The 22,786-nt window shown below is 36.0% G+C and overlaps 1 protein-coding gene and 1 non-coding gene across 3 annotated transcripts in view; one reads left to right on the top strand and one right to left on the bottom strand.

The window, feature by feature from the left end:
- Nucleotides 1-18,134, top strand: part of LOC136031358 (MKRN2 opposite strand protein-like) — a 28,781-nt gene extending 10,647 nt beyond the window's left edge. Inside the window, exons 1-5 of one of the 2 annotated variants that reach the window (XM_065710859.1) lie at nt 3,309-3,477; nt 12,034-12,179; nt 13,352-13,426; nt 16,950-17,144; nt 17,919-18,134. In XM_065710859.1, coding sequence (XP_065566931.1) covers nt 12,061-12,179; nt 13,352-13,426; nt 16,950-17,144; nt 17,919-18,108 — 579 coding nt within the window. In that variant the 5' untranslated portion in view covers nt 3,309-3,477; nt 12,034-12,060 and the 3' untranslated portion in view covers nt 18,109-18,134. Of the gene's footprint in view, nt 1-138; nt 252-3,308; nt 3,478-12,033; nt 12,180-13,351; nt 13,427-16,949; nt 17,145-17,918 lie in introns of those variants that run through there. The other variant, XM_065710860.1, reaches the window with a different exon arrangement.
- Nucleotides 18,135-21,941: 3,807 nt separating this feature from the next.
- On the bottom strand, nt 21,942-22,134 carry LOC136031596 (U2 spliceosomal RNA). The gene has a single exon (XR_010618541.1). It is a non-coding gene; the product is annotated as a U2 spliceosomal RNA (small nuclear RNA).
- Between the last annotated feature and the right edge of the window lie 652 nt (nt 22,135-22,786).

Genomic DNA, 22,786 nt, shown 5'->3' with positions numbered 1-22,786 from the left:
GTTCTTTTTAGAAATGATTAGTTTTATGGTAGTCTTTCTGGATCTTGGCAAAACTTTAAATTCAGGCTAACACAATGATCGTCCTTTTTGCGAAATTGCCATATCATGCTCATAATTAATCTGATTTTATTTTTTCAGGGATTGTATTTACTATTTTTCACTAGATAAAGTAAGAAAAACCAACCAAAAATGCATCATTAAGACAGATATAGTTTGTAACAAAACACCACCACAAATTGATGTCCAGTTAGGTAAGATCTTTTCTATTTATTTCAAGCATTGCTAATTTCTTTGTTTCATTGAATATTGTATATATTATTCTCTCCGGTGTAACAACAGGGATGCAGTGTTTATTCTTTTTTCTAGAATGAAGTAGAAATCTTTAATTGTAAACAGTACTTATTCCATGAAAAATTAGCTGTTTTGTTTTTTTCATTAGTATGGGACAATCTCCTACTCACAATGCCAATTTTTTTTCAATTCACACTGAAATTCAATTTGTATACTCGAAATCGTTTTTTTGTGCTAGCTGCCTTTTGAAATATTTAAATTGAAGAATACATTTTTTTAAAAGCCAATATTCTTGAAGCAGTACGATGCCAAATCAAGTTCTGTTTATTTCAAGTTTTAACATTGTTCTTACATTCAGAGAAAAAAGTATTCTGAAAATAATATATCTTTTATCTAGTATTGCATTGGGGGTTATCCTAAATTTGCAGAGAAATGCTGTTCTTAGTGTTGAGGTCCATTTTTATTTAGGGCAATATTTTAAACTTATCAAGGAGGCACACTCGTGCCTCTATAAAGAGGCGAACCACGACAATGTTAAGCGATCTTCGGTTCCAGTGGTCGCAGAGGGATGGGGAGGGATGCATTTTGTAGCCCGAGCTCCAACTAAGAAATCTGCCAAATTTCATCCCCCTCCGACTTTTCCTTCATGGGGAAAATCTGGCTGAAAATTTCGACCAACCAACCCCAGCCCCCCTTTAACGTTGTCCGATCGGGCTGAAATTCACAAGTTAAGGTCCCCTAGGGCCCAGGAGCTTATCCGCGAAATTTCAGCTCGATCCGATAACTCCTTCCCTGTTTTCCAGAAACCACGCATAGCCACTTAATTTTCATATTCTTTTTTATCTGCCACGCCTACAGGTCACAGCCGACATCGGATCTGGGTGTACGAAGACTCATTCGATGCGGAATTCTCCGAGTAAGTGCCCTTGAAAGTTTCGTAGGAAAATCTTAACCCCCCGAAAGTTTCGACCCCCCAACACCACCCCCCTTTAACGTTGTCCGATCGGGCTGAAATTCACAAATTAAGGTCCCCTACGGCCCAGGAGCTTATCTGCGAAATTTCAGCTCGATCCGATAACTCCTTCCCTGTTTTCCAGAAACCACGCATTAGCCACTTAATTAACCCATTTCTCCATAAAAGCCCATGTTAATTTGAAATTTTTAAAAGTTATTTAAAAGTTATATTTACATATATGCAGGTGGTTAGCTCAGTCGGTAGAGTGTGGGACTTTTAATCCTCGAGTCAAGGGTTCAAGTCCCTTATCGGGCGGTTTTTTTTTCACAAAAGAAAAACGTACAGAAATAATATGAAAAAAACCTCGTTTTCTTAAAGAGTTAAAGAGGCTCCGTCCCAAAGTCGAACCTTAAAACGTACAGGAATTAGGAGAGGCAGTTGGGGGGCTGCCGCCCCCCAACCACCCCGCTTTTAAAGACTCTTTTGTACAGGTTTTTTGTTTTGTTAATTAAAAGAGGGCCTTTCCGAAGCCAAGAGCGGGGGGTTAGGGGGGCGGCAGCCCCCCACAACAAAAAACCTGTACAAAAGAGTCTTTAAAAGCGGGGGGGTTGGGGGGCGGCAGCTCCCCAACTGCCTCTCCTAATTCCTGTACGTTTTAAGGTTCGACTTTGGGACGCAGCCTCTTTAACTCTTTAAGAAAACGAAGTTTTTTTCATATTATTTAGGAGTAAGGTTATTCAACATCTGAGAGTGACTAAAGTACTATCAGTGTTCTGTTCTGAATGTTAAATTTTCAAATATGTCTTGACATGTGGGGTTCGAAACACCAAAGACACCAGACACAAAATTTTCCAGTCGGAAGTTTCAAAATTTTTAAGTATTTAGAACAATATTGCTTAGGACCTCCACCCTCGCCATATGTTTATGAGCATATGAATATAGTCATTTACTTTATGTTTGAAATGTTTCTTCTATAAGGTGGTAGCTGCACCCATATTGGAAACTTGGTAAAAATGCATTCCACTAAAGAAAAGAGAATGCATTTTAAAATTTTCCCTTCCCTTCATAGTGGTCTGAAGGACTTTTCATGGAATTTTGAAAAAAAATCGTGACCTAAAAAGTGTTTTTTTTTTCAGGCTTGTGAGCATGACAAATCTATATATAAACACACATCCCTATTATTGATTTTTCCTGAGCAACTGTGTGCGTGTTCAGTAAAATAGGGCGGATACTCCCTATTAATCCCTATCCACTTCCCATAATGTATATCCTCCTGTTTACTGAGCAACTATGCAGTAGCCTTAATGAATGAATGAAGGCTTTCCCAAACAAGTCAGTCAAATGAAGCTTATAAGTAATGGATCGGTAGGACATTAATACAGGACATCTATAAAAAGTCTCATTATTTTTATACCAGTTGCCTATCTCCCAGTTATGCTTGAAAGCACTTTGTCTCTACTCAGGCCAAAGCTGCCATTTTGCATCACACCATAATAGGCACTTTACCGTGATGCAATCTCTTTTTTTACTGATTGAGGGTGTTGTAGCTTTAAATTAATTGACTTAAATATCTTCAAATATTCTATTAACTTTAGAAGCTTATGTAAAAGTTCTTACTATTGTGCTGTGCCTGCTTTAGTACTATATTAAGGGCTGCTCATAATGGGTTATACTTACCTACGCGATGCAATTTGGCTGAATTTACAATAGGAATGATCTAAAATCTAAATCCCTTTGATGTAAAATTAAGCTAATACTCATGTCAAGAGCTAGATTTAGCCAAAGCCCATCTTCAGTTTACTAGAAAATTATTGAAAGAGCAGCTACATGAAGAGACTTGTTGTCAATCGTTAGCTGAATAGAATAAAAGTAAGTAGTGAAGAGAAGGTGTCCTCTATGGTGAAATTTTTCTATTTAAACTAGTCTTTTTCTATCTAAACTAATATCCAATTAGATTGTTTGTTCTTAAAATTGTCTATTGTGAACGTTAGGATTTAATCATTAGGAACTGCTGAGTCTCGGTTTGAGTATGCTCTGATGCAAAAATGAATTTTTCTTGCAGAGAACGGAAAGTCAATTTTATTTGAGGCTGAAAATTTAGCAGTAGAAGATATCCTGAAGCATTTCAATCTTATTGTAAAACCCCTTGTACCCAAGGAAGAAGAATCAGTGATAGCAACCAAAGGAACAATTGCAGCTGGTCAGAAGAAGAAGAGAAAGTGATTTATAAGGTGATGATGGCTAGTGGTGATGGTGTAAAATTTCTTGGTAAAAAGCCAAATGTAGTTGAGGCAATTTATAATCAAGTCCCCGCATTTACAGACGTTTTTGATGAAGAAAGTTTTTATATATTTGCTATGCTTTTTGTTGCGGCTACCTTCCTTCTAGCATTTATGCTCTCAAAGTTTGTAACTTTAAAACCAGTTGATTGATATTTTTCCAATTTCCTTTTCATTGAAATCATCTTTTTACATCTTCTTACTTTGGTCGTTTATCATTAATTGTGTGCTGTTGAATCTGTCTTTAGATTAATAAATTATTGCCATTTTGTGAATAATTGCTATTTTTATGTTCTACTTTCAGAAATTCCCACACCCTTTACAGGTATGACATTTATAACTTAATTTTTGCGCTATGAGTTAAAAGAAGAACACTTAAGCATGGTTTCGACTTAAAACTTTATAAATGAAGTTTGTTGGCTTAAACATGGATTATTGGATAAGGATAATTGCCTTATTTTAGTCGCATTTTTATGGCATTTGGTATTTATCAAGTGACATATAGCGATTGCAAATTCTGTTGGTCTATCTGTACCGGTTTTGCTAGTTTAGGCACTACTAGATGAGTTAGGACGATGAATTTTGGCAAGCGTATCAGGGACCAGACCAGATTAAATTAGAAATAGTCATTTCCCGATTCGACCATATGGGGGGGGGGAGGAGTGGGGGGACGGTTAATTCGGAAAAATTAGAAAAAAACGGGGTATTTTTAACTTACGAACCGGTGATCAGATCTCGATCAAATTTGATATTTAGAAGGATGTCGTGTCTCAGAGCTCTTATTTTAAATGCCCACCGGATCCGGTGACATTGTGGGGGGGGCTGGAGGGGAAACCTAAAATCTTGGAAGACGCTTAGAGTGGAGGGATGGGGATGAAACTTGGTGGGAAAAATGATTACAAGCCCTAGATATTTTATTGACATAACCGGAACGGATCTGCTCTCTTTGGGGAGTTGGGGGGGGGGTCAATTCTGAAAATTAGAAAAAATGAGGTATTTTTAACTTACGAAGGAGTGATCAGATCTTAATGAAATTTTATATTTAGAAGTACCTCGTAATTCAGATCTCTTAATTTAAATCCCGACCGGATCCAGTGTCATTGAAGGGAGTCGGGGGGGGGACTGGAAATCTTGGAAAATGCTTAGAGTGGAGAGATCAGGATGAAACTTGATGAGGAGAATAAAAATAAGTCCAAGATGCATGACTGACATATTCGGACCGAGTCCGCTCTCTTTGGGGGAGTTAGAGGGGGTGGCAATAATTTGGGAAAATTAGAAAAAATGAGGTATTTGTAACTTATGAAGGAGTGATCAGATCTTAATGTAATTTCATATTTAGAAAGATCTTGTGATTCAGAGCTCCTATTTTAAATCCCGACCAGATCTTGTGACATTGGTAGGAGTTGGAGGGGGAAACTGGAAATCTTGGAAAACGTGAAAATTGAGGTATCTTTATTTTACGAATGGGTGATCGGATCTTAATGAAACTTGATATGTAGAAAGATCTTATGTCTCAGATGCTTCATTTTCAATTCGAATCGGATCCGAGGTCATAGGGGGCTGGAAGAGGGAAACAGAAATCTTGGAAACCAGACATAGACCGTATCCGGTTATATTGGGGGAATTAGAGGGGGAAGTGGTAAATCTTGGAAAACGTTTAGAGCGGAGAGATCGGGATGAAACTTAATGGGAAGAATAAGCGCGAGTTCTAGATACGTGATTGACATAATTGGAACGGATCCGCTCTCTTTGGGGGTGTTGGGTTTTTTTTGCAGGGCTTTGGCGAGTTCGGTGCTTCTGGACGTGCTAGGATGATAAAAATGGGTAGGCGTGTCAGGGACCTGCACAAATTGACTTGATAACAGTCGTTTCCCTGATTCGCCCGTTTGAGGGGCTGGAGGGAGAGGAAATTTTTTTAAAAATGAGTTATTTTTAACTTAGGAATAAGTGATCGGATCTTAATGAAATTTGATATTTAGAAGGACCTCGTGTCTCAGAGCTCTTATTTTAAATCCTGACCGTGTCTGGTGATATTGGGGGAGATGGAGGAGGAAACGGGAAATCTTGGAAAACGCTTAGATTGGAGAGATCGAGATGAAACTTGGTGGGAATAATAAGCACAAGTCCTAGATATGTGATTGACATAACTGGACTGAATCCACTCTCTTTGGGGGAGTTTGGATGGGGTGTTAATTCGGAAAACTTGGAAAAATAGAGGTATTTTTAACTTAAAAACTGGTGACCAGATCTTAATGAAATTTGATATTTAGAATGCACTCATGTCTCAGAGCTCTTTCTTTAAATACCGACCAGATCTGGTGACATTAGGGAGAGTTGGAGGTGGAAACCGGAAATCTTGGAAAACCCTTAGAGTGGAGAGATTGGAATGAAACTTGGTGGGTAGAATAAGCAAATGTCGTAGATACGTGATTGACGTAACCAAACTGGATCCGCTCTCTTTGAGGTAGTTATGGGGGGGTCAGTGTTCGGCAAGTTTGGTACTTTTTGACGTGCTAGGACGATGAAAATTGGTAGGCGTGTCAGGGACCTGCACAAATTGACTTGATAAAGTCGTTTCCCCGATTCGACCATCTGGGGGGCTTAAAGGAGAGGAAAAATTAGAAAAAAATGAGGTATTTTTAACTTACGAGTGGGTGATCGGATCTTAATGAATTTTGATATTTAGAAGGACCTCGTGTAACAGAGCTCTTATTTTAAATCCCTGCCGGCATTAAGCCGCTGATTTTCATTCAAATCAATCTATTGATTCTTAGAATTTTGTTAGAGCTCAAGCCATATGAGCTCTTCGCTCTTGGCCCTTCCGACCTCGTAAGAAGTGCCCTATGAGCTCTTAGCTCTTGCTTTGGGATACTTTGAAAAAGAAGAGAGCTTTTCTCTTCTTTCCTATAAGATTTATGAAAGGCTTAAAAGATTAAGATAAAAATAAAACTTTTGAAAAGAAACGCTTTTATTTCAAAATAAACATTAAAGTAAAAAATCAACAAGTTCTACCTTGAAAGATTAAAATCTTTTACACTAAATGGTGCAGATTAGTTAGACTTAAATGGGACAGTTAACTGAGCAAGGACGACTTTGTATGCCATGATTTCCCTATGCTATTTTAAAGAAATTCACAAATTTTTCAGTCACTAGAAACAATAAATTACTTTTTTACTTTTTTGTGTATTTGGAGATTAAAACGTTTCGTCAGTTGTTTTTTTTTTTTTTTTTTTTATTCATGTTTTTTTTTACCAGTCTCAGGATATGCTTTCAGAATAGTTTCGAGTCAAAATAATATTTTTTAAGCATAATAGTAAGTAATTGTAGATATTTAAAGGCCCAGCAACCTTTTTTTGGGAATGGATAATAAGTTGCGTATTGATAAGCAGTTTAACTGCTGGGTTAAATTGCTGGGCCCGTGAAAATATGTGATTATCAAACAGTTCATGGTAACAAACTAGAATTAAGCTGCAACTCTTGCTAGTAGTAACCGAAACTCTAGAAAAAAGTTTTTATAATAATACGCCCATCAAAACAATTGGCTTTTTGTGGTAACTTATAATATTTAAAATTAACTATTTAAAACTATTCACAAAGTTCGGGGCCTTGGAGAATTTGCCTAATTTCTGAAAAATGGGGGAAACGTCTACTAAACAGAAAGTAATCTTGGAGAGAATGGTACCGTCATATTCAGCGTATCAAGATATCATGTTCAGAAAGTTTCAAATCCCTATCTAAACAAATAAAAAAAATTAAAAATTGCCAGGTGGATAGTAAGGGATGCGATTTAGTTATAAGTTTATTTGTTATCTATTTTAGGCTAATTTGGGCTGAAATGATCTATTGCCCATTTTAAGTAGCGAAACAGATTCTGTCACTGTAAATTGGTATTTTCTGTCAGTTTGTGGTGCAGAACAACAATTTTGGCGCAAAGAGGATCAAAATACTATCAAGAGAGGGTTCTGAGATAGTCAATCAAGCTAGAATTATCTAAAAACTATGTATAGTACCCTCCTGTTTTTGTTTGATAAAATCCACTTGCTACGTGATTAAGTTTACAGGTTTGAACGGAACCAGTTATACAATGTCAGTAGGAAAGCCCAAAAACAAAAGTTTGCAATTATTACAAATGATGATTCGATATTTGACAAGGGATTACAACAATTATAAAACATTAAAAAAGAAAACCAACAGGTTCAAGCTTAGTACATATCGTTGTTAGAAATCGGACTAGGTTCAATAATCAAATATCTTTGAAAAGAATCAGTATGAAAAGATATTAAATTACGTAAAGAGTAAAAAAATGGTAATTGCAAAAGTATTTGTATATACACAAGGGATTACAGCATTTCAAAAACCTTAAAAAAGAAAATTTTATTGAACGCAACCAGTTATGTAATGTCAGTAAGAAGGCCCAAAAAGCGAAAATTTGCAATTATTACAAGTGACTCTATTTTTTGTAGGATTACAACAATTCAAAACTCATTAAAAAAACAAGACCAAAAGTTTGAAGCTTAGTAGAAATCGTTACTAGAAATAGGACTTACTTTAATGATAAAATATCTTTGAAAAGGTACAGTATGAAAAGACATTAAATTGCGTAAAAAGCAAAAAAACTGGCAATTCCAAAATTTTTTGTATATGTTTTAACAAGGGATTACAGCAATTCAAAAACCTTAAAAAAGAAAATCAAAAGTTAAAAGCTTAGTAGATACCGTTGTAAGAAATCGGATTTGCTTTAATTGTCAAATATCTTTGAAAAGAATTAGTATGAAAAGACAGCAAATTGTCTGTGGTTAGAAGACAAGCGACAATAAGAATCCATATATAGAAGCCTACCGGCAAAGTGAGTCTCTTCTTGATGTCAAGGCGTCACCATAGGTTCGATACAACCACCATGGGAAAAATCAATATTGGTCCTTAAAGCTCTGACCTTTTTAGTTCGTTTTATTGGCATGCTAGTTGAGAAAAAAAACAACCATGTAGCCAATTTTGAAGCAGGGCCCAGGCACTCGACATGTTGCTACTCTTTTCCCGGAAAAATGGGGGGCTCCCCAGGGAACAGATAGAACTTTGAAGGGTCCCAATGACTTATAATGAACAGTTGCACTACCCTTCCATTTCCTTTATCCAACGTGTATATAGAGTTTTGTGGAAAAATCAAATTACTCCTAGTTACAGTATGGTGGATGAAAGTGGGCCTCTTGAACAGAGGCTTGCTAGCTTAATCCTGCCTGTGGTTAGGGATAAATACTTCTTTAGTTTTTTCTTTACATGTTGTCTATATTTTGAAAAGCTGGTATGCGAGGAATTATCTAGCTAGATGAGGGCCTTTTTGCGGAAGGACAAGTACGGGAGTTTTAAGTTAGGCTGGGCGGAGAGGAAGTTTACTGAAGAGAATTCATCATTTGTGTACTTCCTCATATGCGTGAATAATGGTAAAACTGCCGTCTGAGTAGTGCATTGAATTCAAAATTGGTCATTTTTAGGAGTAGCCAACTGCTAATATAAATGTGTATAAGCAGTGACGGGTCAATCTATTTGAAATGACCCATAGGAAATATACAATTGAAGCTGTTAATCCCTCACACCTGACAAAACCCACACACGCACACCTGGCCACGTGTGTGGCTGTTAAAACCCACAAACGCACATCTGGGTCTTACGCAGTACCATAGTACATCTGTAATGGTTAAGTACATTTTCTTTTGTTACGTAATACTATAGAACACTTGTATATTACATATTAGGGAATGTTTACCTGTGTTAAGGATGACATAATCTTGTGTGACTTGTTTCTTCAGTGTCCGTGGGGTATTACGTAATGGCGGCGCACAACTGAGTTTTACATAATGGTGGCACGCACGTGAGTATTGAGTAGTGGCGGTGCACTAGTGGGATGTTACGTAATGACGAGGCAGACGTGGGATGTTACATAATTCTTTATAGTGATTGCAATTTCTGTCCGTCAATTTGTCTGTCTGTCTGCCGGTCCCGCTTTTGCTAGTTCGGGCACTTCCAGATAAGCTAGGACGATGAAAGCTGGCAGGCTTATCAGGAACCATACCAGATTAAATTAGAAATAGTTGCTTCCCCGATTCTACCATCTAGGGTGCCAGAGGTCTCGGGTTTGAATCCCGAACCACCCCAATTTTTAAATGAAGAAGATCCGAAACTAGATGCGTGATCAATATAGCGATCGCTGAAAGTTGACAGGCGTATCAGGAACCGGACCAGATTAAATTAAAATTAGTCGCTTCCCCGATTCAACTATCCGGGGGAGAGAGGAAGAACGGTTAATTTGAAGAAATTAAAAAAATGATGTATTTCTACTTTATGAAATTTTACTTAATTTACTTAATGAAATTTTATATTTAGAAGAACCTTGTGTCTCAGAGTTCTTATTTTAAATCCCAACCGGATCCAGTGACGTTGGGGGAAGCTTGATAGGGAAACCGGAAGTCTTTGAAATGCTTAGAGCGGAGAGATCGGGATGAAACTTGGTGGGAAGAAAAAACACAAGTCTTTGATACGTAATTGACATAACCTGACTGAATCTGCTCTCTTTGGGGGAGTTGGGGGGAATTCCGGCACTTTGGCGAGTTCGGTGCTTCTGGACGTGCTAGGACGATGAAAATTGATAGGCGTGTGAGGGAGCTGCACAAAATGATTTGAGAACAGTTGTTTCCCCGATTAGACCATCTGAGGGGGCTGGAGAGAGGGGAAATCGTGAAACTTGAGGTACGTTTATCTCACTAATTAGTGATCAGATCTTAATGAAGCTTGATATATAGAAAGATGTCATGTCTAAGATGCTCCGTTTTCAATTCGGATCGGATCCGGGGACACACGTGGGCTGGAGGGGGAAACAGAAATCTCGGAAAGCGGAAATCTTGGAAAACTGCATGTGGGGCCGCGGGAGAATTTTTCTCAGGGAAAATTACCTTCAGGGAAAAAACAATGGCTCCCAAAAACCGAAGCGAAAAACCCAGGTTCCCTGAGATTCTCGGAAACCAATTGACTTTCATATTTCTTAAAATAGACTGTAGAAAATAAATACAAGACTAATATTAACATAAGATTTATTCATGTTATGAATTAATAAATTACGACTCTCTCATCTCTTATTATGCAGCCTGTGTGAATTGTAAAAGTAATCTGGAAAACGCACTTGCCCTTCACTCACCTGTTTCTTCGTGTAGAAGTGGTATTAGTTACTGACACTTACTGATTGTATAAAGTATAAGCTTTTATCCTTTGTCGCCTAAGATCTACCACCACTACTGGTGGCAGCTCGTTGAAGAACCAAGCCACCTGAGGCCAACACAGCTGCGCATGCTTCTCCTCCAGCCCAATTTATTAAAAGTGCACCTCTTTACATCCAATTACGTTCTATTTTTTCTTTAAATTCTTTGTTACAACGCCACCCACTCCGTTTGGCAACGGCGCTAGCTGTTTTGTTCTTTTTGGTTTGCCGACGAGATCGTTGGTTTGTGGAAAATAACTATCTTTGACAATTCTTTATTCGCAAAACGTATGCTAGCTATCTCAATCTTTCTCATCATAGCCCTAGAAAGCGTGGTAGAATTCTAAAAGGTCGACCTATGCAGTCACTAAAGATCTTTCTATATCAAATTTATTTTGTGTTATTAGTAATAGAAAGCTTTTTATTTAAAAAACAGTTGTAATAAGAGGTCTGACTGTGGGGCTTGAAGCTTCTCTATGATGAGAAGGGCTTAAAGGGCTCACTAAAGATCTTTCTATATCAAATTTATTTCGTGTTATTAGTAATAGAAAGCTTTTTATTTAAAAAACAGTTGTAATAAGAGGTCTGACTGTGGGGCTTGAAGCTTCTCTATGATGAGAAGGGCTTAAAGGGCTCACTAAAGATCTTTCTATATCAAATTTATTTCGTGTTATTAGTAATAGAAAGCTTTTTATTTAAAAAACAGTTGTAATAAGAGGTCTGACTGTGGGGCTTGAAGCTTCTCTATGATGAGAAGGGCTTAAAGGGCTCACTAAAGATCTTAAAAACAGTTATAATAAGAGGTCTGACTGTGGGGCTTGAAGCTTCTCTATGATGAGAAGGGCTCACTAAAGATCTTTCTATATCAAATTTATTTCGTGTTATTAGTAATAGAAAGCTTTTTATTTAAAAAACAGTTGTAATAAGAGGTCTGACTGTGGGGCTTGAAGCTTCTCTATGATGAGAAGGGCTCACTAAAGATCTTTCTATATCAAATTTATTTCGTGTTATTAGTAATAGAAATCTTTTTATTTAAAAAACAGTTGTAATAAGAGGTCTGACTAAGGGGCTTGAAGCTTCTCTATGATGAGAAGTGCTATGATGAGGGGCTTGAAGCTTTGAAGATGTACCACCATGCATGAATGAGAAAATGGACTTAAGTCCTAACGATAGGAAATTTCATCATTTATGCAAGGAACAAAGACGGGAATGGTACACCCATATTTGATTACAAACTTTATCATTTGATTTTATTATTTCAGTGACAAATATTTGTGGAATCAGTTAGAATGCAAAAATCCTTTATAAGTTACGAGCATTGTGAACGACGAATTTTCAGTTTTGCTGCTGCATATATGTGCCCAATTTGTCATTTTTCTGTCAACCCAGCTTCCGAAGAAGTTCTCGAGTAAGTATTTCCTTTGTGTCTCCCTACTTTTTTTTGAAATATAGAGCAGTTATTCCCATTTTTAGGAAAAAAGAAGGAATTATATTGCGCAGGACTTACCTTGAATTTCAACTCTTTCAGTAGTTTTTTTTTCTCTCTTTTCAAGAAACAAATCCCTGCAGTCTGATTGGGTGAAAGTCTGGCATGATCCCAAAAATAAAGACGTTTATAGGAAATTTACAAAGGATGTAGCAATAGAGGTGAAGCACAGGGTAGGGACTTTGTCCAAAATTTTTGACCCTATCAAGTTGAGTCTGTAAAAAGTAAGGATTCAGTATTAATTCAAGCGTCTAAATTGGTCTCTTACATTTTCTTGAAAAAATGCCGACGTCCGAGTTTATAAATGAATCATTTCCATTATTTATTTGTTAAAGCGACAACAAAAAGAAGAAATTAAACTCTGCCCGGAAAACCGGGCCATTTTACTCCACTGATCATTTAAACATATAGCCTAAAAGATGGCGTACTAAATATGGAATTGTGTGGAAATTATTCTCAATGATTCATGCTTTGTCTTTTTAACACTTATTAAACGAAAATGTTTTCGTTGCGTGGGCAAAAAAATAAATTACAATGAAGAATGGATGTTTCTAAATTTTCTGAATCTTGCAATGCACCTTGTTCGTGTCCAATATTTTCGTGTCAATGTTTTTCCAGAATCTCAATAATTTTATATTCAGTGACATCTAGACTGCGAAGGTTTTGAATTTGAGCCCAACCCTCAACCATGTATAAAACAAGAGTCTTTAAAAGATTATAACATTTTGGTACATTAAATATATGAAAATATTTTGCTTTTGTTGAAAGTACAAAAAAGTGTATACTGGAGTGGTAATTGGCTGAATTCCTTAGAAACTAGTCCCGTCAGGAATTTTTAGAAGACTGTGGCACCCCCTCCCTCCTCCAAACTTCTAACCTCTCCAAAATGTCTAGATCGTTTCATATTTCATAATTTGTGCTTTACTAATTAATTAGTAAATTAAAAAAGAACACGAAGTTGTTTTCGTTCTCTTCAGACTGACCTTCATGTGTCGTGAAGCTCTTTCCGTAAGTTGTATCGTTTTAATTTGTCTTGCTATCAGTGATTTTTATCCACAATACATGTTTCTGATTTATCATTTAATTGATTTTAGGATCCCTTCGCCTTTTCTTGACAAAAGTGAGCCGATGTCTGTGACTTTGAAACCAACAGATGGATTATTTTTAAGGTGAGACCATTGGCTTTACTGTCCATAGGTGCATTGTTGTGGCATAATAGTGGCATTAAACATGTGCACAATCTATTTTTTTCTTATATGCAAAATAACCTCTTTTTTGAAAGTAATTGTAACGAATAGCCATATTACTCAGCCGTTAAAGCTAAAAGCATGCATACACACTTTACAATATCTTTGGAATTTTGACTTAAACCCCATCCAGCCTATAGCTTTTTACGGTTAGTAGAATTAGTAAAAATTAGTAAATTAAATTAGTAAATTAGTAAAATAGATTTACGACAGAACTGGACAAAATTTATTCTGGAAATTGATTTCCAAAAGAAAATAAAACATGGTTTCAAAAAGTTCAAACGGACCCACCATCGTTTCGATTACTTTTAACTCGAGGGGGGGAGGAGATGATATATTTTTCTTGACTTCGGAGGGTCAAAACGTGAAAACAATACATTTTTAGGCGACAATTCGTCAAGGAGACGAGGGGAAAGGTACGTGCTCTAAATTTTTTCTTCTGTTTTGTGTGTGGGGGGGGGGGGGGGGTAGAAACTGGAAAAAAACTTTGAAACAGATTAATAATATGGGAAAAATAAAAATACTAAGAAAAAAACCTCAAGATTTCAGACTGGAGGAGGAGGCAGGTGTTAAATAACCCCTTTCTACGTAAATGCCTTCCTGAAGAGAGGGTACTGAGGAAGAATTTGGGGAATATTCTTTATATTTTTTTTATGTACAGGTTTGTCTTTTGTGCGCCATTAAATAAAAAAAAAAAACAAGTTTTTTTGACTGCAAGTAAGGAACGACATTAAAACCTAAAATGAGCTGAAATTGTTGCGTATATGAAAGGGGTTGTTCCCTCACCAACGCCTCGCCCTTTACGCTAAAGTTTGACTCTTGGTCACAATTATACTTTTAAAAAAAAATTAAAAACTTTAACGTAAAGAGTGGAGCGTTGAGGAGGGGACAAACCCTTTCATATATGGAATAATTTCTGTTCGTCTTAAGTTTTAATGTCGATCCTTACTTGCAGTTAGAAAAACGTGTTTTTTATGTTTAATTTCTGAACTTTTTCAAAACGTCCTTTTGTTTTGATAAAACAAAGGGACGGGAGAGGAGGCCTAGCTGCCCTCCAATTCTTGGTTGGTAAAAAGTGCAATTAGATTTTTTTGTTTTTTTACCAATGTTTTTGTTAACAATAAATATACGTAACCTACGAATTAACTTACGTAATGAACTTCTATATTTGTGTATTTTTATGACATATATGAGGAGGTTCTCCCCCTCGTCAGTACCCCGCTCTCTACACTAGAGCTTGAATTTTGTCCATGTTCTTTAAGAATGACCCCTGAATCACAAAGGCCGTAGAATGAATAGTTGAAATTGCTAAAAAAGCTTTAGCGTAAAGAACAAGTTATAGTGGAGGAGACAAAGTCCCTTATATACTTAATATCTTCTGTTCGTTTTAAGTTTTGATGCTGCTCATTATTTCCAGTTGAAAAAAGAATTTTATTTATTTTCTCATTGTTTTTTTTTTTTAATAATGCTAGAAAATCCTGTGCCCCCTTCATGGAAATTTTCTTCCCTCATGATAAATTCCTCCATGGAAAGATCCTCCCACGCAACCCCCTCCCCCAACCCACCTCCACCCCAACGCGAAAATTCCCTTGAAAACGTCTGTACACTTCATAATAACCGTTGCTGTATGCAAACAATGGTCAAAGTTTGTAACTTGCAGCCCCTCCCCTGGGGCTGTGGGGGGATGAAGTCTTCCCTAAAGATGTAGGTATTAGGTTTTCGACTAAACTGAACAGAAAGGCTATCTCAAAATTTTGATCCAGTGACTTTGGGGAAAATGTGCTTGGGAGGGGCGGGCGGCTAGCTGCCCTCCAATTTTTTTGGTCGCTTACAAAAGGGCACTAGATCTTTTAATTTCCGACATCATGAGCCCTCTCGCGGCATTCTAGGGCCGCTGGGTCGATACGATCACCCCTCGGAAAAAAACAAACGACAAGCAAACAAATAAACACGCATCCTTTATCTGTCTTCTGGCAAATAATACAAAATTCCGCATTTTTGTATATAGGAGCTTGAAACTTCTACAATAGGGTTCTCTGATACGCTGAATCTGATGTTGCGATTTTTATTAAGATTCTATATTTTTTAGGGGGTCTTTCCTCCTGTTTTCTAAAATAAGGCAAATTTTCTCAGGCTGGTAACTTTTGATGGGTAAGACTAAACTTGATGAAACTTATATATTTAAAATCAGTATTAAAATGCGATTCGTTTGATGTCACTATTGGTATCAAAATTCCGTTTTTTAGAGTTGTGGTTACTATTGAGGCGGATCGCTCCTTATTCTTTTGATGTAACTGTTGGTATCAAAATTCTATTTTTTAATAAATCAAAGCAAAACATAGCCTTGTTTTATTGTTTAAAAGTTACACTTGGAATCCTTGGTTAAAATAGGACTTCCCATTGTTATCAGGATAAAAACTTTAAAAGACCTTATAAAGCAAACGAACTTAAAAAGACCTTCCTCTGGCCAACGAAGAATTTTCATCTTTCATTTAATCATTAATTTGCTCTGTTCTAGATGCCAAAATAAAGGCTCCAAAGCCCTGAAATAATCGAAATGCCAAATGCCTAAAATCTCTTTTAAAATCCTAAATAAGAAATGTAGAGTATAGTTCCTGTCCAGAGTTGCATTTAAACGGACCCAAGTCATACGCAGCACCATAACGTAGAAATAACGTATAAACAAAACATATACTGTTGCATTTTCACGCCTTGTATTCGATATAAAATATTTTTTCTGAATATGCTACTCTATATAGAGTACAGCTGTTAAAGGCATTTCTTTTACATGATCTTCCCAATGCCCACAGTTACTTATATATACTGTTGCAGAATACGATAATCTTTGCTGTGTTTTTACACAGGTGAATAAAAGACCCGCTCCTCTCCCATCCTCACAAGGGAAGATTATAAAGAATTTACAAAGATAAAAATATATAAATATCGATAGGAAATCAGTTATGGGTTGGTGACCTATAGTTATAATGTCTAGTTAAACCATTCTTTCTCAGCCTTATTAATTTTGCAGAATCCTTAAAAAAAAACAAGATTTCTGATGGGCCCGCTCTATTAACTTATACTTTATTTCCTTCATAATTCTTAATGATAGTCCACGCGGATTATCGTAGGTAGCTGTAGCTCACTCTTTCAGGCGGGAATTTCAGTGGGCCCCTTAACTCTGTGGACCCAGTCTGAAGAACCTTAATTTATAGTGTTACAAAACTAAACCTTATTCTCGCTAGAGTTTATACTGGTTCCGCTTAGTCAATGTAGCATTAGACAACTATTTAGTTATTGTATAATGAATATACAAAACGTTTTATTAATGAATACTTAAACATATATTTTTTTTTGTCTCATTAATTTTGGCTTTTGTTTCTTCTTTTTCCTCTTTTGCAGTGTTTCTGCAAAATATGGCCTGAGCTTAACTATGATTTATTTATAGAGATTATAAAAATGGAAGTGATCTTCATATTGGTATTACGAATTCCAAAGGCGAAATTTTCGAATTTGATTCTCGTGGTGTGTCAACTGGTGCGTGTTGGAAACAATTTTTGAACATTCAAATCCCAGTATCAACTAAAAAAGAAGAGTGGGACTTAATATTGGAAAAGACTTCTGAAAAATTTAAACATGAAAGGTAACTAGATTTCAAATTTAAATGTAAAATAGGATAACTATTTGACAATACTTAGATGAAGTGCTTTCTGGCCTTTTTTCAACTAGAAGTAATGAGCGACATTAAAACTTGATACAAACATGAATTATCCCATATTTAAGAATAAATGCCGCCTTTGAATGTTTCGTCACGTGTTTCGAAAAGCTACTGGTGAGTATAACGTTTGGACAGGCATGGAAAAAGTTCCAAGGTGCCAGTATCGGAATTCCAAAAGCTGCCAAGACTTTAGCAGCACAACTTTTGCTTTGACAGCTTCACCTTGAACAAAAAGTATTTTTAAATGTAAAAATGGCATTTTCAAACAAAATCTGCCAACAAATTTCACTAGGCTATGAAAACTGCCAAGTAGCATGGCTACTATGCTACCCCACTTTTTGCAAGGCGTCGCTTGGAGTTAGCAACTATTGATAGTTGCAGTGTTCTAAAATTCTTCTAGTGAAGCAGTAGTGTGACTTAATCAACTTAGATGGGTACGGTAGCCCCTTCATACACGTGTGATCGCTTCTGTCTGTTTTAAGTTTTCATGTTGCTCATTATTTTCGTGTAAAATAAAAAAAAAATGCTTGTTTAAAGGAATATAATTTGTTTTCTTTCAGTCCTATTTTTTCCCATTTTATTCTTCTTTTACTTGTTTGGCTTATTTCATTCGCCTTCACTTTTCCTTTTTTTTTCTTTTTCTTTCTGCATATGACATACAAATGATCTATTTTCAGGCTGAATAATTTCCTTTTCCAGGTATGACGATAGCCTCATGAACTGCTTTTCATTTGTCACGTCGAGCTTAGCTTCGATAGAAGAAATAGCTGAATTTTGCAAAGATAAAGCAGTTTTCTCAGAAAAGTTCCTAACTGAATCTACAAAGAGAGCTGCGAAGTATATATCTGTTTACAGACATATTGAAAAATATGGTTTTTATATAATTTGAACCAATAAAAAGACCAAACATTTTAATGTAATCTCCAAGTCAATCCTTCCTCCATAAACTACAAACAAACTGTAAATTATGTCTGTCCATGTGTATTAGAACTTATTAAGTAGAAAAACTATAGACTCTTAGAATAGAGATGGTCCCAGCATAATTATGCCATTGCCTCAAGGCCACAAATACTGATACACAATTACATCTTTTTAATAAGTATCGATTGTAAAGACAAGGGTGTGACTTCAACGAGACTGACTGGAGACAGCTGATATTTTATGATGCCGCCTTTTGATTTGTGGAATAATACACTTTCCATTTTTGGAAAATGTTTTAAAAAGGAAGTTTGTTTGTGCCATCTTTTTCTAACGTAATTATTTTATTTAACTTCACAATTGTTTCCAAAACGTTCATCAACAGAAATAAAATTGAAACAAGGCTAATTGAATATAGCAAATTATTTCGTCTGTTAAGTGCTGTCAACTGCCGAAATTTATGCAAAGGGATTTTCAAGTCCCCAAAATTCAACTTAGTCAGTTTAGTTGTTTCTTTTTTTTCTATGTCACGGGTATATTTTGATAAGATTTTTCTTTCATTTTCAAATATAATTTGTAATTTTGTTTATGTATTAGAGATTTGGGGATTCGTAAGGTAAAATGAAAAGAACAAAGAAATAATGCAATATGATGATTGGGAGAGAGATAGAGGGCGAACGACTCAGCAAAATAAAATTAAAGGGATTAGCATCCAATATTTCTCGGAGTCCACTCCCTCCCCCCTAAAATACGATAGTTAGCAATTATTTATTTTTCTCTGTCATAAAAGGACTCCCAAAAATAAAGTGAACCCAGGCAATGCCAAACTAAGAAAGGCATGGGTGTAGACACTTGCTTTGGAGTCGTATCGGGGTAGTACTACATTTTCAGCTTCTTTTTGTGGGCGGGAGGCAGTTGGGATTTTTTCAACACATCCAACAGTCTAAAAGTTTGTTGTAGTAAAATTAATGAAAAATGACTAAAGAAAAATCCTTGCCTTGCATGTTACTTTGTTGAAAATAAATTATCCCTTTAAAACAGATCTTTTCTTTGTCGAAAACGTCATTCCTATTGAAGTAGTGAAGAAAACGTTTCTGCCTTGAGCAGATTTATTAAAAGAAATTGTCTTTCTCAACCGTTCAAATGAGCTGTGAGAATGTTACTTTATTTTGACGTGCGACCACAAAATTAATAGAAATGTATAAATGTTATTTAAAAAAGACAATTTCTAGCTTCTGTACATGTTGCAAGGAAAACTGCCCCCCCCCCTACTACCGGAACCTATGCTCCCAATAAAGCTAAATTATGGAAATTGAGGGGCCACAGCTTCCATGGTACTTAGAATACTTTTGCCCGTTTTAAGTTTTGCTGATGCTTATTTGAAAAAAAAAAAATTTTCTTCATCTATGTCTGTTTTCAATGTCGTATTCAGGGTTGTCCTAAATATGAAGTGTGTTACAATTCCCTGCTCTTTACGCTAAAGTTTATCTTTTACATGACAACGAATTTTCCATGGAGGTGGGAGGCGAATCAGAAAGTAAATAAAAAGACTAATTTATTTTAACTGAAAGTAAGGAGCAACATCAAACCGTGAGACGAACAGAAATTATTCTGTATATGAAGCGAGCTGTCCTCTTTTCAATACCTCGCTCTTTACGCTAAAGTTTGACTTTTGTCCCAATTCTTTCAGAACAACTCCTTAAACATAAGGGCCGTTTAAATAGAATAAGAAGCTTTTTAAAGGTACTAAAAACTTTAGCGCGAAGAGTGAGGTATTGAGGAGGGGATAGCTCCCCTCATATACGGAATAACTTCTGTTGTTTTAATGTTGCTCCTTACTTTCAGTTGAAAAAAGACTTTTTTTATACATTTAATTCAGTACAGGCTTTACACATATTTAGAGACTAATGCGAGCACATGGCATTATGACCTCTTAACTGGTAGGCTTTGTAAATGGTTTTTCGACAGTTCTATACTTACAACGTATCTTAGAATTATCGGTTGATAACATTTTGGCCCTACTTAAGGCGACATTGGCGCATTGCAGCACAAATCTGCATTGTGCTGTGGCATGGACTATTTAGGTTTTTAAAAAGGGAACTAGAATTTGAGTTTCTATTCGAATGATCCCTCTCCCAATGTTTTAGGATCATTAGTTCATTACAATCACACTTAGTAAAAAAAACATACAAATCCGTTGCGACAAAATGTATAGAGGAAAGTAAAAATTTTGAGTCTTGGACATGTTGAATTTGATGGTGTCGATTTTGAGATGATTACCAAAATTTTTAAAAATTACACATATTTGACATCAAAATATTCTTTTAATGTGTATATTGTAATTTTTTTTTTGCAGTTTCAGTTGCTATTGGCACGTGTCACTTTTTACTTTACAGCTTGTTACCATCAAGTGTTTGGTGATCAAATCTACAAAAAAAAATGCTTAAAAGAGTTTCAAGCTGGTAATAATAGTGAAGTGAAATGTTTTGGCTAAGATTAGTTGAGCTGCATATAGTACAATTTGATTCAGTAAATAAAATAGTTAATAGTGAAAGTTTAAAAAATTAGATTCCCCGTTTTGATTTCATTATATAAAATTCCCGATGGGAAAACCAGGATTAGTTGGTGTTTCCTAGTGCGGCAAAGTACGGAGAATAGCTTGAAATCAAATTTACTCCTAATTTTTTTTTTACTATTCAGCGGCTAAAGCTTTATATTTTTTCTTATAAATCTTGACGATTAGAGAAAATCCTTTGGAATGCAACAAAGTCAATTCTAAGAACATAGAAGATGTGTGGTTCGAAGAAGTAGGTTTCTTCTTCTAATAGGAAAAGTTTTAATCACACGGGTGATGTAGAAAGAAGAATAGCAAAACCACAGGCTGTTTTCATTCTGAAACGAAGGAGAAAACTTGCTTAAAGTCGATTTTAGACATAAAACTTGGGGTGAGATGCCAAACATGATGTTTATGGATGAAGGGATTTGAAACCATTCAAGAATACAAATTCTGAAAAAGACAACCTAGTTGGCTTGGACACATCCTCTCACGCATCCCGTGGAAACTTATGCCAGAAAGAGTGGCCTCATTAAATAGCTAAACCGTGGTGAAAGAAAGGGTGGAGATTACCGTGAATTACCAGATTCTTCGCGGAGCTCAATGAATTATTAACTGATGGACATAGCATGTCACTGAGTCTTTAACATAATGGGAGATATCATTTTCCTTTATCTTTAACCAATCAACACAGAGCTAAACAGATTCAACATGGATCTTAATAGCCCCGAAGCTCAAATAAAGGTAATTAAGGTATTGATACTGTACAAACAGGCTTAAAGCTGACATATCAGAATTTGTAAAGTATTTCCACTGGTGGCAAAAGCAGAAACTTTAGAAAGTTTGAAATGGAAAAGGAGAGAAATAAGGACAGGAAAGTGTTGTACTTTGTAACACGTTTAAAAATAAAGCAATGTACATCTATTTTTGAATATCTCTTATTCTTGACATCCAACGATTTATTTTTGTTTTGTTAGTGTTAAAAACCACGTGTCTGTGCTCCTAAGCTTGCAAGAGGTTTTGTATGAGGCTTACAACAGTAAACAGTAATAATACTTTTCACTATTGTTCCCTGTTCAGCATGTCAGAAAATGCGATCTTAATTTGATTTGCGTTGACTCTGTGAAAAGATTTTTTTGAAAAAACAGCTTTTTATTCCTTTTTTATTAATTGTATGAATCTTGTTTACATAATTTAAAAAGGAAAAAACGGAACAGGAATACTAATGACCTACTTTTGAGAGATTGTCCGACTCTTGCACCGATCCCAGAGATTCTGCAATACCGAGCCAACACGTGGCGGGATCGAAGCACGCCCCGACATCCCTCCGGTTTCCATAAATCAATTTAACATTTTGGGCACCATCTAAGGACCATATCAGACAATAAGCTCATCAGAACAGCGTACTACACTTTGATCTTTGCCAAAAGGCCAAGAGCCAAAATTTGCATAGGACTGTCAAAGTATTTGTAAGAATGGGAGTAACAAAGTATGTCGTAAATTTTATTTCTGTTGCAATAATCAATTCCATTCAATCAGCTGATCAGTGTGTCTCCAGATTTGTCTAAACAGAATAAAACATTTTCCACAATCTCAAAGCTCATTTTAAAATTTCAATGGTAAATGGAAAATTTTCCAATCAAAACTTGGACAACGTTGTCATCTTTAGAACTAGATTGCCTATAAGTTATAATCCAACTCAGAGATCAAGTGAAAAAGACCAAATCAGAGATGCATAATCTTAGCACTTTAACTGGTTATAGTCAGAACTAGTATTGATGAACAATGTCAGTTCATGGACATTGATCCAGAAGGGGGGGATAAAAAAGTATTTTTCAATAGCTTGGGAGGGAATTTTTCTTTCGTTCTAAATTTCGTTAAAAAAAAAACACACAGACTCCACCTCCCCCTCCCAAATAAATCAAACACTTTCTTTGTGAAACGCTTGATCTTTTATTACAGATATCCCCCACCTATGCTAATCTAATGTTCAAGTGAGGTATACAGAAAAAAATGGATGAAGGCAAAGAGAAAACAAACCAAACTTAAGAAAAGAAGTCTTTGACCCAAGGCCAGGTAAAATAAAGAAGAGGTA

The sequence above is a fragment of the Artemia franciscana genome, chromosome 9 (assembly GCF_032884065.1).
Source record: "Artemia franciscana chromosome 9, ASM3288406v1, whole genome shotgun sequence".
Lineage (NCBI taxonomy): Eukaryota > Metazoa > Arthropoda > Branchiopoda > Anostraca > Artemiidae > Artemia > Artemia franciscana.
This window is presented reverse-complemented; position numbering and strand designations above follow the sequence as displayed.